The sequence below is a fragment of the Fragaria vesca genome, linkage group LG3 (assembly GCF_000184155.1).
Source record: "Fragaria vesca subsp. vesca linkage group LG3, FraVesHawaii_1.0, whole genome shotgun sequence".
Taxonomy (NCBI): domain Eukaryota; kingdom Viridiplantae; phylum Streptophyta; class Magnoliopsida; order Rosales; family Rosaceae; genus Fragaria; species Fragaria vesca.
Genome location: NC_020493.1, coordinates 11,161,351 through 11,174,958, shown reverse-complemented (window position 1 = coordinate 11,174,958; position 13,608 = coordinate 11,161,351). Strand labels below are relative to the sequence as shown.

At 37.7% G+C, this 13,608-nt stretch overlaps 3 protein-coding genes across 3 annotated transcripts; all 3 read left to right on the top strand.

Annotated features, from left to right (window-relative positions):
- Positions 1 to 877: 877 nt before the first annotated feature.
- Positions 878 to 1,897, top strand: LOC101297920 (F-box/kelch-repeat protein At3g23880-like). The gene is made up of 2 exons (XM_004295632.1): positions 878 to 1,475; positions 1,632 to 1,897. Exons 1-2 carry the CDS (start codon positions 878 to 880, stop codon positions 1,895 to 1,897), a joined length of 864 nt encoding a protein of 287 aa, XP_004295680.1.
- A 535-nt stretch (positions 1,898 to 2,432) lies between these two features.
- On the top strand, positions 2,433 to 6,687 carry LOC101295116 (ribokinase-like). Its single transcript, XM_004294130.1, has 4 exons — positions 2,433 to 3,103; positions 5,151 to 5,336; positions 6,027 to 6,222; positions 6,321 to 6,687. Exons 1-4 carry the CDS (start codon positions 2,450 to 2,452, stop codon positions 6,416 to 6,418), a joined length of 1,134 nt encoding a protein of 377 aa, XP_004294178.1. The 5' UTR covers positions 2,433 to 2,449; the 3' UTR covers positions 6,419 to 6,687.
- A 1,167-nt stretch (positions 6,688 to 7,854) lies between these two features.
- LOC101294833 (asparagine--tRNA ligase, cytoplasmic 1-like) lies at positions 7,855 to 11,425 on the top strand. Its single transcript, XM_004294129.1, has 6 exons — positions 7,855 to 7,978; positions 8,507 to 9,660; positions 10,188 to 10,444; positions 10,530 to 10,659; positions 10,778 to 10,836; positions 10,998 to 11,425. Exons 2-6 carry the CDS (start codon positions 8,581 to 8,583, stop codon positions 11,179 to 11,181), a joined length of 1,710 nt encoding a protein of 569 aa, XP_004294177.1. The 5' UTR covers positions 7,855 to 7,978; positions 8,507 to 8,580; the 3' UTR covers positions 11,182 to 11,425.
- Positions 11,426 to 13,608: the final 2,183 nt, after the last annotated feature.

Genomic DNA, 13,608 nt, shown 5'->3' with positions numbered 1-13,608 from the left:
AATAATCGTTTTGTGCGAGTAAATGACCTAGTTTATACAATTGTAATTTTTTGCGGTCATATATGTCGCAAAATAGAAGACTAGAGTCAAGTGCTTCTACAAAATTCCAATTTTGCATAAGAGGCACAAGAGGCATGGGACTCAGGGCCCAAAAATCTAAGGGGCCTAAAAATATTTTTTTATAGTTGTCCAAAAAAAAAATTAATAGTTTTTAGGCTGTGCGATCTGACATGAATTAAAGACAACTATCCTAAAATTAGATATGGATGTAAAATAAAAAATAAAAAAGAAATATGAACAATTTAGATGAACAAAATTGTAGATAAGATAATGTTCATCTAAAATAGTTATTTTTTTTATATTTTACATCCATATTTACATGAGAAGATATGAGAATACTGTTCTAAAATATCAACGATCATGGAAATATCATTGGTTCGAAACATAAAATTTTTATATTGCAAAAATATCGAATATCAATGAAAATTTTACAAAAAAATTATATAAAAATTGATAATCGATAAAAACTAGACTAAATATGAAAATTAATATCAAAAACGGAAATTAAGTTGTAAAAAACGGAAATATCAAGAATATTTTAGTCCTTAGACTTAAGTACATCCCGGATAAGCGCCGGGTACGTCTGCATACGTCTCCGGATATGCAGGGAATACGGGTATCTAAATACTGGATGCGTGGGGGTAAATAGGACATTTCCTTAAGATCAGAAGAACACCTAAACGTCTTCTATCTCTTCTGAAGAACACACCAAGACGTTGAGCAATATGGCTTTGAGCCTTTGATGCAGTAGATTCTGATCGATTTGTTCTTTTCCGTGCAAATTTGAGAGAGCAAGATTAAGTGCAAAGAGGAAGCAATGTCGGACTATCTTCCGGAACCCATGATAGAAAAAATCCTCCTCAATATGCCCACCAAGTGTTTGATGAAATACACCGCAGTTTGCAAGTCATGGATGTCTCTGATCAAGTCATCCACCATCATTCAGACCCACCTCACCCGCAACAATAACGCTCGCCTCCTTCTGTTCTCAACCTTTTCCAAGGTTGAGAACACAAGCAAGTCATACTCTCTGCTCTGGGATGACCCTGTTCTTGGTGACTGCAAGCGTATCGACCCTATAACTTACACTATTGTCTATCAAGGAAGAAATGTCTCTCCTCAGAGTCTACTAGTCGTTGGGACTTGTAATGGTCTCGTATGCCCTCATTGTGTTGATTCCCCTGTTTTAGTTTGGAACCCATCTATTAGAAAGATTGTGGTTTTGCCTAGCCCACCACCATTACCTCCAAGGAGTCTTGATGATATTTGTTTGAGAAGATTTTCTTTCGGTTACGATTCAAGTACCAATGACTATAAAGTGTTGAGAATTATGATACATCCATGGTTTACTGAAACTCTAGTTGAATTATACTCGCTAGCTAGCGGGACCTGGAAGAGTCTCAGTGCTGCTGCAAGTAATTCTAGAATCTAAACATGTTGTGCCTCCTCAGTTTTATGATGCACCTGTTTTTGTCAATATCAATGGCTGTCCACATTGGTATGCTGATGAACTCTACCACGGGTTCGAGTACATTCTGTCGTTTGATATGGTCAGTGAAGTGTTTTGCAAGATAAAGTGCCTGAGGCTTTGAGGGGACAGACAAGCTGGTGTACAAAATATGGGGACTGTCTTGCCTTGGCTACGGAGAAAATATCACTTGAGTTTGACATTTGGGTGATGAAAGAGTATGGTGTGGCGGAATCATGGACAAAGTTAACCCTGCGGCACGAGGGAGATCTTGATCATATGGAGGAACTGATATATTGTAGGAGTGAAGAACTCGTGTTCCAGAGTGAAACTGGAAATTTGCTTATCGTGGATTGTGGGACTGGTTAAGTAAAAGAATTTGGAATTCGTGCTGAGTGCTCCTTCATGGATTCTTTTCATGGATTCTTTTGTAGAGAGCAGTCTCTTACTTGGCCAGGCTGATGCTATTTCGTACTGAGGTGAAAATATAGTCTAGTTGTAAGGAAATATTGATGACTAGTTGACTACTGATCTGAATCACAATGTATTATCAGTGGTAAACATACTGATCTGATCGCAGTCCTCCATATGCACCTGCAACTCTCTCTCTCTAACTGCTTATACATTTGAGCAAGAAAGCAAGCTTGGCAATCTCCTTGTGCCAAAGAATTATGCAAACAATTCAATCAAATGACAAAATTAATGATACAAATATTGGATAGTAAATAAATTCTAGCCTTCTAGGCTCAAAACTATTCACCCCTGTAAAAACAAAAGTGACTGACATTAACCCCACTTCTCAAACCGGATCCGGATACACGTTTACCCGAACACAGTCCTTGTTTAGCAGCACTAGTTTGACTTGTTTCCTTAAAGCTGTTCCGTTTCTTGTCAAGAAGGAGAAACAGAGAGTCGAATCAAATGAGTTCGATGAGAGCAATAGCATCTTCACCATCCCAACAATGGGACTCCAAACTCCAAACCCATCTCCCAAACGCATCAAACAAACCAATCAACACCAACCCAAATCTCCAATTTAAACCCACAAGACACCCACTTCCCTGCTTCTCCCTAAACTCCTCAAAATCCCAGACCCCACTGACCCCAATCAGCCCCACAACCCCACCACTTGTGGTGGTGGGCTCAGCCAATGCAGACATCTATGTAGAGATTGAGAGGCTCCCCAAGAAGGGTGAGACCATCTCAGCCAAAACTGGCCAGACCCTGGCTGGGGGCAAAGGAGCCAACCAGGCTGCCTGTGGTGGCAAGCTGGCTTACCCAACTTACTTTGTGGGCCAGGTGGGTGAGGATGCCCATGGGAAACTTGTCACCGAGGCCCTTAGAGGTGGTGGGGTTCATTTAGATCACCTGAGTAGTGTGGGTGGGGCACCCACTGGGCATGCTGTGGTCATGTTGCAGGGTGATGGGCAGAACTCTATTATCATTGTGGGTGGTGCCAACATGAGCTGTTGGCCTGAGAGGCTGAGTGATGAGGATTTAAGGGTTGTGAGGAGTGCTGGGATTGTTTTGCTTCAGAGGGAGGTTCCGGAAGAGGTCAACATTCAGGTTGCCAAGGTGAGGGCCTTGTGATTGAAATGTTACACTTTCGGTTTTATATGATATTGTTGTGTTTGTGTTAGATTGGGAGCATATGATCTTACTGTGCCTTTGCTATGTTACTTATTGTATTACTTGCAAGATCAAATTTTTCTATGAGGTGTTTGAACTTGGAAGTTTGAGCTGTGTGGTGGTTTTGTACAGTTAGTGAGATCATGTAATTATCGTCTGTGATCATGGTTTTTAGCTTCTGAAATCTAGCTAGGTAAAAGAGGTGTATTGGATTTCTATCCAGTTTGATGTCTATAAGTCTATTGTCGTTTGGTGATGGGAATGTGCCTATGTGGTTGAGAGATTCTGAGATTGACAGTCGAAATATGGGAGTTTCTATTAATATGTTTATGAGTTGTGACTTTATATGGGGATTGCCATGTTCAGTGAACAGAAAAGGGACCTAACATTGATGAAACAATATTAGCTCAACAGAATACTTGTTCTTTGGCAATCTGCAGAATTGAATTTTCTTCTCAGAAACCAAGAGTTTTTTTTTTTTTTTTTTAATATTTAGATTCTGAATGGTATTAGTCAAACTTATTGTTTGTCTTATATACCATGTCTAGTTCAGAATAGTTTTTTCTGAACAACAAATTGAATAAAATAGATGCAATTAGGTCTTTTGGAGACTATGTACTGAAAATTTCTACTTGTAGCATATGTGCATAAATCTGATTAAATTTCTATCAAGTTGTTGTCTGATATTGAAACCCCATAGTGATTAATCCAGTGAGTTAAAAATGGCTTCTTATAATGTATAGGACAATTCGATTTCTCCTGAGGGTTTAACTGATGAGTGGTGCAAAGATATTTTAGTCTTGAATTATGACCTATTTCCTTTAAACAACACATAGTTGAATAGGATTTACGGTGATAGCTTCATTGTTTTGAAATTGAATCTGAAGATTAAAAAAGGAGAATATCTGTAGATGCTATGGAATCAGTTTGCCATCGACCACAAAGAATAACTGCAAAGAAAATCTAACTTTAGACCTATGATAAAAAAGTAATATTCAGTTCTATATATTTTTCTACTAAATTACTGTTCCTCAGTATCTTATTCGGTTCATAAGTATATTGATACTTTTTCCTAATTTGTCTGTACATTGTGTATATACTAACCTGATGTGTTACTCAACCAGTAGTTGCATTTTGGACTGTGAAGAGTACCAAAATTCTTGGCTTGCTTTTTAAAGCACTTTTGTATGCGGGGCATATCTATAGCCCATATATTCTTCTGACAGTAGTAGAATTGCATCATCGGGTGACCGGTTTGTGTCCCTTCATTGTTATGTTGCATATGCTTTTCGGAGAATTCTGTTAGTTTATGACTGTGCAAAAGGTGAAAACATGACTTTCTGTGAATAGATGGGAGTTCTTTGCTGGTTTAAATATGAAATTTTTCAAGAAGTAATGCACTTGGATTCTGAATACTTGAGAAATGTCAAACTCACCCTTTAAACGAGTTAGATACAGATTGTTCAGTTTAAATCCAAATCTTAAATTTGCATATCCTTTATGCAACCTAATGGAATTGTTTGCTATAAGCAGTTTAGTTTCCTTGAACACAAAACACTCTAGATAAATCTCTTTTATGTTTCCTGCATTCCAGACTTTTTCCTAAGTATTTTGGGGTCTCTTTGCTAGTTTCTCTATTGTTCAGTTTTCAGTAAAAGTTGCAACTGGTGATGCCGAAGGTAGCCAACTATCTCCTTACTTATGTGTGACCTGAGATGAATGAAATGAGATAAATAAGCCAAAATTCTGTCTATGTGCTTCCTCCCAATAAGTAAAGTCTTGCCTTTATAGTTGGATGGGTTTGCTGGTGTCACATCAATACCCTTGGTGATCTAAATATTCTTTGTTTTCCTGATTTCCACTTGAGACTTATGTAATGTACTTTAGACAGTCGCGTCGCTTTTATGCATCTACAGTATCAAAAATTGTCTTAACTTTCATTGCCTATTTCTTACATAAAATTTATCCAGTCTGACATATCATTTATCTTCAGGCTGCCAAGAGTGCAGGTGTACCAGTCATTTTGGATGCTGGAGGAATGGATGCACCAATCTCCCAGGAGCTATTGAACTATGTTGATATTTTTAGCCCAAATGAAACTGAGCTTGGTCGTTTGACAGGAATGCCAACCGAAAGCTTTGAACATATTAGTAAGGCTGTGGCCAAATGCCATAAAATGGTGAGTTTTGCTAACTTAAAGCAGTCTTCATAACTTGGGATTCTGAGGCATTTTCTATGAATTGAATATTTCCATTTTGATGAATCACTAAATCCAGACTTCTTTCAAAATCAACTGGTTAGCTGTGTACGTGCAAGTATATGTACAGTTTCATTCATGCAATGTAGATCTATGATAGACGGGCACAATATCATGCACATATTAGAATCTTGGCTGTTGATGAAATTATTAACAGTCCTTTTATCATCATCTTTAAGTTTGGCTTGATGGCATTGATTTAGTTCACTAGAGTCTGATCTGAGCAAAATGGGGTCATCAGTCCCGAAGGGTTGCTTTTGTTATTGATGGTCCACCAATACAAGTGTTTGGATGACCGTTATAATTTACTACCAAGATATACTGTTGAGGTTCTGATCAGTGCACTTTCGATAACAGTTGTCTGCTTTTATTTTATTTGTTTCCTTATCAATCTGGAATGTTAGTAAAGTGTTCAGAACTATAGATGAATTTATTTATTTTGGTAACTCGATAACTCTTCCCTGATAAAGCACTGAACAAAGTTTGAAGCAAAAATGTGACGTTATGACTGTCAGAATTCATGTCTTAGAGTACCAGAAACGGGATAAGCCCTGCAGTTGAAGAGCTGTGATTCTAGCTAGTCTGTTACTCACTATATGTTTATACTTTCAGGGTGTTAGGCAAGTCCTGGTAAAACTTGGGCACAAAGGATCTGCTCTATTTGTAGAAGGCGAAGAACCACTTAAACAACCTATCATATCTGCTGCGAAAGTACTTGATACTACTGGAGCTGGTGATACATTTACAGCCTCTTTTGCGGTTGCTCTTGTGGAGGGCAAGTCCAAAAAGGAATGCCTGAGATTTGCAGGTGAGTGTGGCTGCATCCTTTTTATTTATTTATTTTAGTTGGTGTATCCCCCTTATAAACAAAATTCTTCATAATTCTTCTCCTATTACTTTTGTCAGCTGCAGCTGCTTCTCTTTGTGTTCAGGTGAAGGGAGCCATTCCTAGCATGCCCGAGAGGAAATCAGTTTTGAAGCTTCTTCAATCTCTTTCAGGATAGCATTGTATCTAAGGCCCTGTTTGGTTGGTAGGAAACCATGATATGGGAAAGAAATTAATTTGGTTTTTCATTCTAATGGGTTGATTGGTTGTACATATAGACAGGAAAAGAAACAAAAAAAGAGATTTGACTGGAAATTAACTCTCTCATAAAACCTGAATTCAATTACCTTGTCAAGGGGTGGTATTATAATTTCATTCCCATTGTCAAAGCCATAATTACATAAATTATCTTCTAATAAATTTTAATGTTGTACGCATTTAGAAATTATAAAAGAGCATTATTGAAAAATATTACTTTGTATTTCATTATAATGTCTTACCAAACATTACAATAGGAATTAATATACTTAATTCCATCATTTAATTTCCAATATGTACCAAACACCCACATGGAAATATCAAAACATATTATATTCCATATTTATTTGGAAAGGAAAATAAATCAATTTCTCATTTTTACTTTCCTGCTAACCAAACAGGGTCTAAGAGTTGACAAATTTTCAACATGGTTGTTCATATAATAAAATCCTTTTTTATCTTCTTTGGACCTAAACAGATCTATTACCTTGTTCCCATTTCCAACAGCAGGATTTGAATCGAAAAAAAAAAAAAACAGCAGCATGCCACAACTATAACATCCCATAGTCTATGCATCTTTGGCAAACATCATTGACAGCTCACGAAGCAACCAACTGTTCTGTCATCATCTTCCCCTTCTAGAAAAGTAAATTCCTTTCTTGTTTTTTTTTTTTTTTTTAAATTCTTTTTGGAAAAATCAACGAGGGGAGTAAGGCCCCAAGGCATGTCTCGAAATGTACGTCACAAGTAACTACTTCGAGACTTGCAGCACAAGTAATGAGTTTGAAAGTCTAAGAGATTAGTACTTGTAGCCCAAGAAACAGTTCATCTATATATAGAAGGCTGGATTGCACCATGTAATACATCTCATTCCAACTCGTTTCACGACACCCTATCAAAGAAAAAAAATTGTTAAAGCTAGTTTCTTGACTTTCAAACTCTGAGTCAACAATCAAACAAAGTCTTTCCAATACAGGTAAGTGTCATTATAGTCATGTAGATGTGATTCTCTATAATTTGAGAAGAAACGTTTACCGTTAAACCAATAGTTTTGGAATAATTTTTTTTTGAACAGGATAATTTTGGATAATTAACTGGCTTCAAATTCTAACCCGTGTTTTCATGGTAATTGGATGTTTAAAAGAAATTTAGACACTAAATTAGGGAAGTAACAAGTCTTGGTACACCCTTCCAAGTTTCTTGGAAGGCCGGCCTTTAAGGCCTGGATCGTCTACTAAGCTTTTCCGGTGTTAGTACCTTCTACAGCCAATACTGAGACGCCACGTCATATAATGACCAATAGCGGAAGAAAAACACACGTCATGTAAATATTCCAAAAGACCCCAAATGGCCAATAGGGCAGAATCTAGCGAAAGAGAGAATCCACTACCTCCTCTCATTCTCTTCTTCTTCTTCTCAGTGCCGCCACAAAACCCTAATTCGAAGAAGAAGCAAGAGAGCAACCCCAAATTCGAATCAGGTACTGAAACCGTGAAATCTAGATTCGCAGTGCTCGATCGTCTTGGTTTGCTTAGAAATTGTTTAAATCTGATTGTCTGTGGGTTTTTGTTATCAGATTGATTTTGGATTGAAACGTAGCTATCTTTGATTTGATTCTTGTTGAATTCCCGAATTTCTAATGGTTCTGATTCAAGAGAGTTACTTAGCATTTCTTAGTTGTTTGTGGAATTTGGGAAGCATGTTAATTAAAACCCTAGATGATTTCTTTTGTTCATGTTTCTAGTTGTGTGTGTTAGTTTGTTGCTTTTGTTTTCGACGGGTTACTGATAGCAATCTCTTAGTGGAGCTCATCGTTTCGGTAATGCTGGCTGGTTTGGCCAGTACAGTGTGATGCTTTATCCATGGAAGCCTGGCTGGTGTCGATTATGGATTTTACTTTGCTTTTCATATTCGCCTCATTTTTAGTTTTGGTTTTAGTTTCTTGTTCTTGCATTGGAATATATGGAATCCTAATTTGTCATTTGTTTTTTGCTAAATTTATTTCCAGGTCACACGATATCTTTAGCTTGGCTCTGAATTCTTGGTATTTGCATTGGGTTACAAGTGACAACAATCCCCCCAATGGCTGACGATGCGGCACAATTAGGTTCCCAACTAGCGGAAACAGCCTTAAACGAATCTGTCTCCGACCTGAAAGCTGAATTTTCTGACAGAGTTCCCATAAAGTCCATAATATCACGACCAGACGGGGGGTCTGCGTTTGCCGGGCAGAAGGTCCGGGTTGGTGGTTGGGTGAAGACGGGTCGGAAGGCAGACAAGGATGCATTTGCATTTCTGGAACTTAATGATGGATCATGTCCGGGCAACTTGCAGGTAATTGTGCAAGCAGATAAGGGCGACCTTGGCCAGCTTGTGCCAACTGGTACATGTGTGGTTGTGGAAGGCGAGCTTAAGCTGCCACCAGCTGGGGTCAAGCAGAAGGTGGAGCTTAGAGTTGAGGAGGTTCTCCATTTAGGTCCAGTTGACCCTCTTAAATATCCGCTGCACAAGGGCAAGATTTCCCTTGAGAGGTTGAGGGACGTTGTTCATCTGCGTCCCAGAACTAACACCATCTCTGCAGTTGCCCGCATCAGAGATGACCTGGCATATGCAACTCATACATTTTTTCGTAAGCATGGCTTCCGTTATGTGCACACTCCAATTATCACCACCAGTGATTGTGAGGGTGCTGGCGAGATGTTCCAAGTGACGACATTGATTAGTGAAGGTGAAAGGTTGGAGAGGGAACTGATTAAGAACCCACCCCCATCCGAAGCAGACGTGGAAGCTGCCAACTTAATTGTCACGGAAAAAGGAGATGCTGTTTCACAGCTGAAATCTGCTAAAGCAAGTAAGGATGAGATTGGTGCTGCTGTGGCTGAACTTAAAAGGGCGAAGGAGAACGTATTGAAGCTGCAGGAGAGAGCGAAGCTTCAGCCTGGAATCCCCAAAAAGGATGGGAAGGTTGACTACACTCAAGATTTCTTTGCCCGTCAAGCTTTTCTAACTGTTTCTGGGCAACTCCAAGTGGAATCTTATGCGTGTGCTATTAGTAGCGTGTATACATTTGGGCCTACTTTTCGAGCTGAGAATTCACATACTTCACGGCATTTGGCAGAATTCTGGATGGTGGAGCCTGAATTAGCATTTGCAGAGCTCAAGGTATGTTAAGTCCACATTGTGAACCTTAAATGTAGCATAGCCTTCACTCGATAAAATACTTGACATTAAAATCCGTGACTACGGATCTGCCCTGCTTAGCATTTCAATATGTCCCTTGTATATTTGTCTCAAGAGCCTTCCAATTACGCCAAGAGCCTTATGTCCCATTGTTGGTAGGGCGATTAACCTGGAATTTAATGCCGACTTCCTTGCAAGACAAATACGTATGGTTTGTAACTATTTCTTGTTTTCATATTGCCGGTGGAGATGCATTGTCATCCTTCTAGTATTTGTTTATCATTTGTATCTGTTTCTTGAATCCTGTTCATGTATAGTTCATAGCTCGTCTTTCCACATTTGTTGTTTTAGTGGTGATATGCCTAGAAATCAACGCTAATTTTCATTTTGATTTACTTGGGAAATGCCATCTGGTTTACTTTCTCTGGGAGCATAAGCAGCTTATTTCTCAACTTCTTCTTTTTAATCTTGTTTGTATCCAGAATCTTACAGTTAATCTACTGATGTAGGATGACATGAACTGTGCAGAGGCATATGTAAAATTTTTGTGCAAGTGGTTACTTGACAACTGCTATGACGATATGGAGTTTTTTTCTCGGCAATATGATAAAACTTGCATAGAGCGTCTCAGAATGGTTGCATCCACACCGTTTGAACGGATTACATATACAGAAGCTGTGGAACTGCTCATTGATGCTGTGAAAAATGGCAAGAAGTTTGAGAATCCTGTGGAGTGGGGGATTGACTTGGCATCTGAACATGAAAGGTACTGCTGCATGATTGTTCTGCTTGATCAGTCGTATCATGGCCTCTGATTATATGGAGTTTACTGATTCATTGTTTTGCTGCAGATTCTTAACAGAGGTGAAATTTCAGAAGCCTGTTATTGTGTACAACTACCCAAAAGGGATCAAAGCTTTCTACATGAGACTCAATGATGATAACAAGACAGTGGCTGCTATGGATGTTCTTGTACCAAAGGTTGGCATTATCCTATTCAGGGATTTCTGTCATTGAGTTCTTTTGCCATGATTCTTTTGTGCACTAATGTGTGCATCTTTCGCTGTATACATATTGATATCTATTGCTTATATTTCAGGTGGGAGAATTGATAGGGGGTAGTCAAAGGGAAGAACGTTATGACGTTATTCATAGCAGGTATGTGAACGGCGCTGCTTTAAAATTGATGCACATACTGCCTCCTTTTTCTGTTTACTTTTCAATCAAATTTTTCTATACCATTCTCCTTAAGAAGAGTGACATTTCTTTAGTTGTAGTATCTTATGCTCAACTTTTCGTGGCATCATTATGTATTGCAGGATTGCAGAGATGGATCTGCCTATTGAGCCATACGAGTGGTATCTTGACTTGCGGCGCTTTGGAACGGCCAAGCATTCCGGTTTTGGTTTAGGGTTTGAGCGGATGGTTTTGTTTGCTACTGGCATGGACAATATCAGAGATGTTATTCCATTCCCTAGATTTCCTGGAAGAGCAGATCTTTAAGAGCTGTAGTCTAGTCTATAGGTTTGATGGGTATATTCGAATTTGTTTTCTGTTGGTCTGGGTTGGCTTTCTCTAGGTTAACCACCGTATGTCTCAGTAAAATTCCAAAGTTTAGACTATTGTATACTTCTTTTTCCTGAATTTATGGTATTTTGACTAGCAAATTTCTGCACCCTGCGATTCCTCAGTTCATATGGTTTTGCTTTCAATTGTTTTCGGCTACTGGACCTATTTTGAAATTGATCATGAGATTGTTCTCCCATAGTTTCTGACTTTCTGAGAGATGATCTCATGTGGATGAGTTCTAATTTTGAATTCTTTTTCTTCCAGCCAACATCAAAAGAATTAATCGAGATGAGGACGACCTTTAGCTCTTGATTCTGATCAAACAGAAGTTAGCTATCGATCAATTATCAAACCAAGCCTGGAATTCTCTCTTTCATTGTTTTAAGGTCCAAAATAAGAACAGCAATGCATTAGAAACATACATGGTGCGATTATTTGAAGTGCAAATGTGGCTTCTGTTTCTTTAGTGGCCAACTTGATCATGAAGATTGTGAATATAATGGAGACATTTGGGATTGACAGCAACTAGATATAGTGGGAAGGCATAAATTAGTGACCTTTCACATAAGGCAATTTGATGGCTACTCAGAATGTAGGTACAACTTCAATCCAGAACACACATGAATAATTGAATATGTAGTTTGCAAAACTCAGCTAAGTCCTAGTTAGGTATTATCCATCACTGCATTGGTGATTCCCAGTTTTTGGCAAATTTCCTAAAACCCTGAACCTGTCGAAAGTCGTTGAATAGATAACCAAATTAGCAATTAAAAGGACTTTGGACCATGAGAGTGCTACACACATCTGAGTTATAAATTTGAAAAAGAAATAATCCTATATGACACCAGATATTTTGAACCATAATATGTTGGAGTGTTGCAAGTCTGATTGGTTGATTAGTATTTGGTGTCAATATCGACCCCCTCCATATAAATCTACACTATTGAGTTTTCTTCAACAAAATATGTCATCTTTGAATTAGAATGAAGGATCAATCATGTTGACCTAATTCGACTTCAATTAAGCCATTTAAATTTTCATATTAATCCTTAGTTGATGAATCGTATATGGGTATCTCTTTATATTGTCAATAGCGATTCTTTGTAGAAAGAGACCAAGTATATACATAAAAGTTAGCTTTAGGCCTTAAGCTTTGTGCTAATGTGGTTGGACAATGGTAAACAAATTGTAGTGGCGAATTTAGGTGGACAATTTGGCTATTGCACACAAGCTTTTCTAAACAAAGTCGTATTTCTCAAAGTTTATCTTTGGCAACCCACCTCGATCATCATCACCCCATCGTTTTCTTTTACGTACTCGGACTCAAAACTAATTAGAATGACTGCCAAAAATTAAACATGTCACTTAATGATTCAGTGATATATAATACAATCTTGTAAAATGTTCCTGCTTCAAACATGCAAGTTCTCACTTCAGTTTTAACAACAAGAACATATGAGATTACGAGGTCTTGAGTCTTTGTCATCACAATGTCAACCTACTTGTACCTGATTACGATAGCGTTCACAAAGTATAATGTTATAAGCAAATATATTGAAGCCTTGTACAAAATAACACACCATAAAGTAACACTAAACTTTTAAACCCGAGTTACATAATTACCGAAACCATCTTAAGTAAAGTATATGCTTTAACTTGTAAAAGCTCCAATTAATTTTGAAAAACATCGATTTTACGTGGCAATATTTAGAAAAATTGAGATGTCAATTAAAACCGCACCAAGAAAAAGTCAATGCGCGTAAGAATCTATCAATGTTTAAGCAGTTTGATTATCACCGAATATCACTTGTCCATTTTGTTAGATGACATCTAGTAACAACTCTAAATCCGAAAAATTATGATCAATTCACGATTAATGAAATCACTCTTTGTGAAATCATGAACATCCATCTTCATTTACATTTCACTCCATCGAGCAGTCGAGCACAAAATAAATTAAGTCATTAAAAGTACAAATTTCCATTTCACCGACTCAATATCTTTTTGGTAATTTATTAATCAAACAATTCCGTATACTTTACCTTTCAAATAGCTACTAATTTGACAATATTATCTTATCCTTATCCCAAAACAGAAAACCATAGTAACAAAGGAATAATTTCGACCAAATAAAACCAAAAAAGGAAAAGAATTATCCAAAATATTTACTTCAATAAATAACAATAGACCAAAACAGTCATTACTGCAATGAAAAATTTACATATACGACCACTGACGTACGTACACACCATCAGTACCTCCCGTACACATAGGAGCTTTTAGACAAGAAAAAAATTATATATATAAATATCCGGTTTTGTATATAAAAACAAAACAAAAACCAAACGATCATATTTTGAA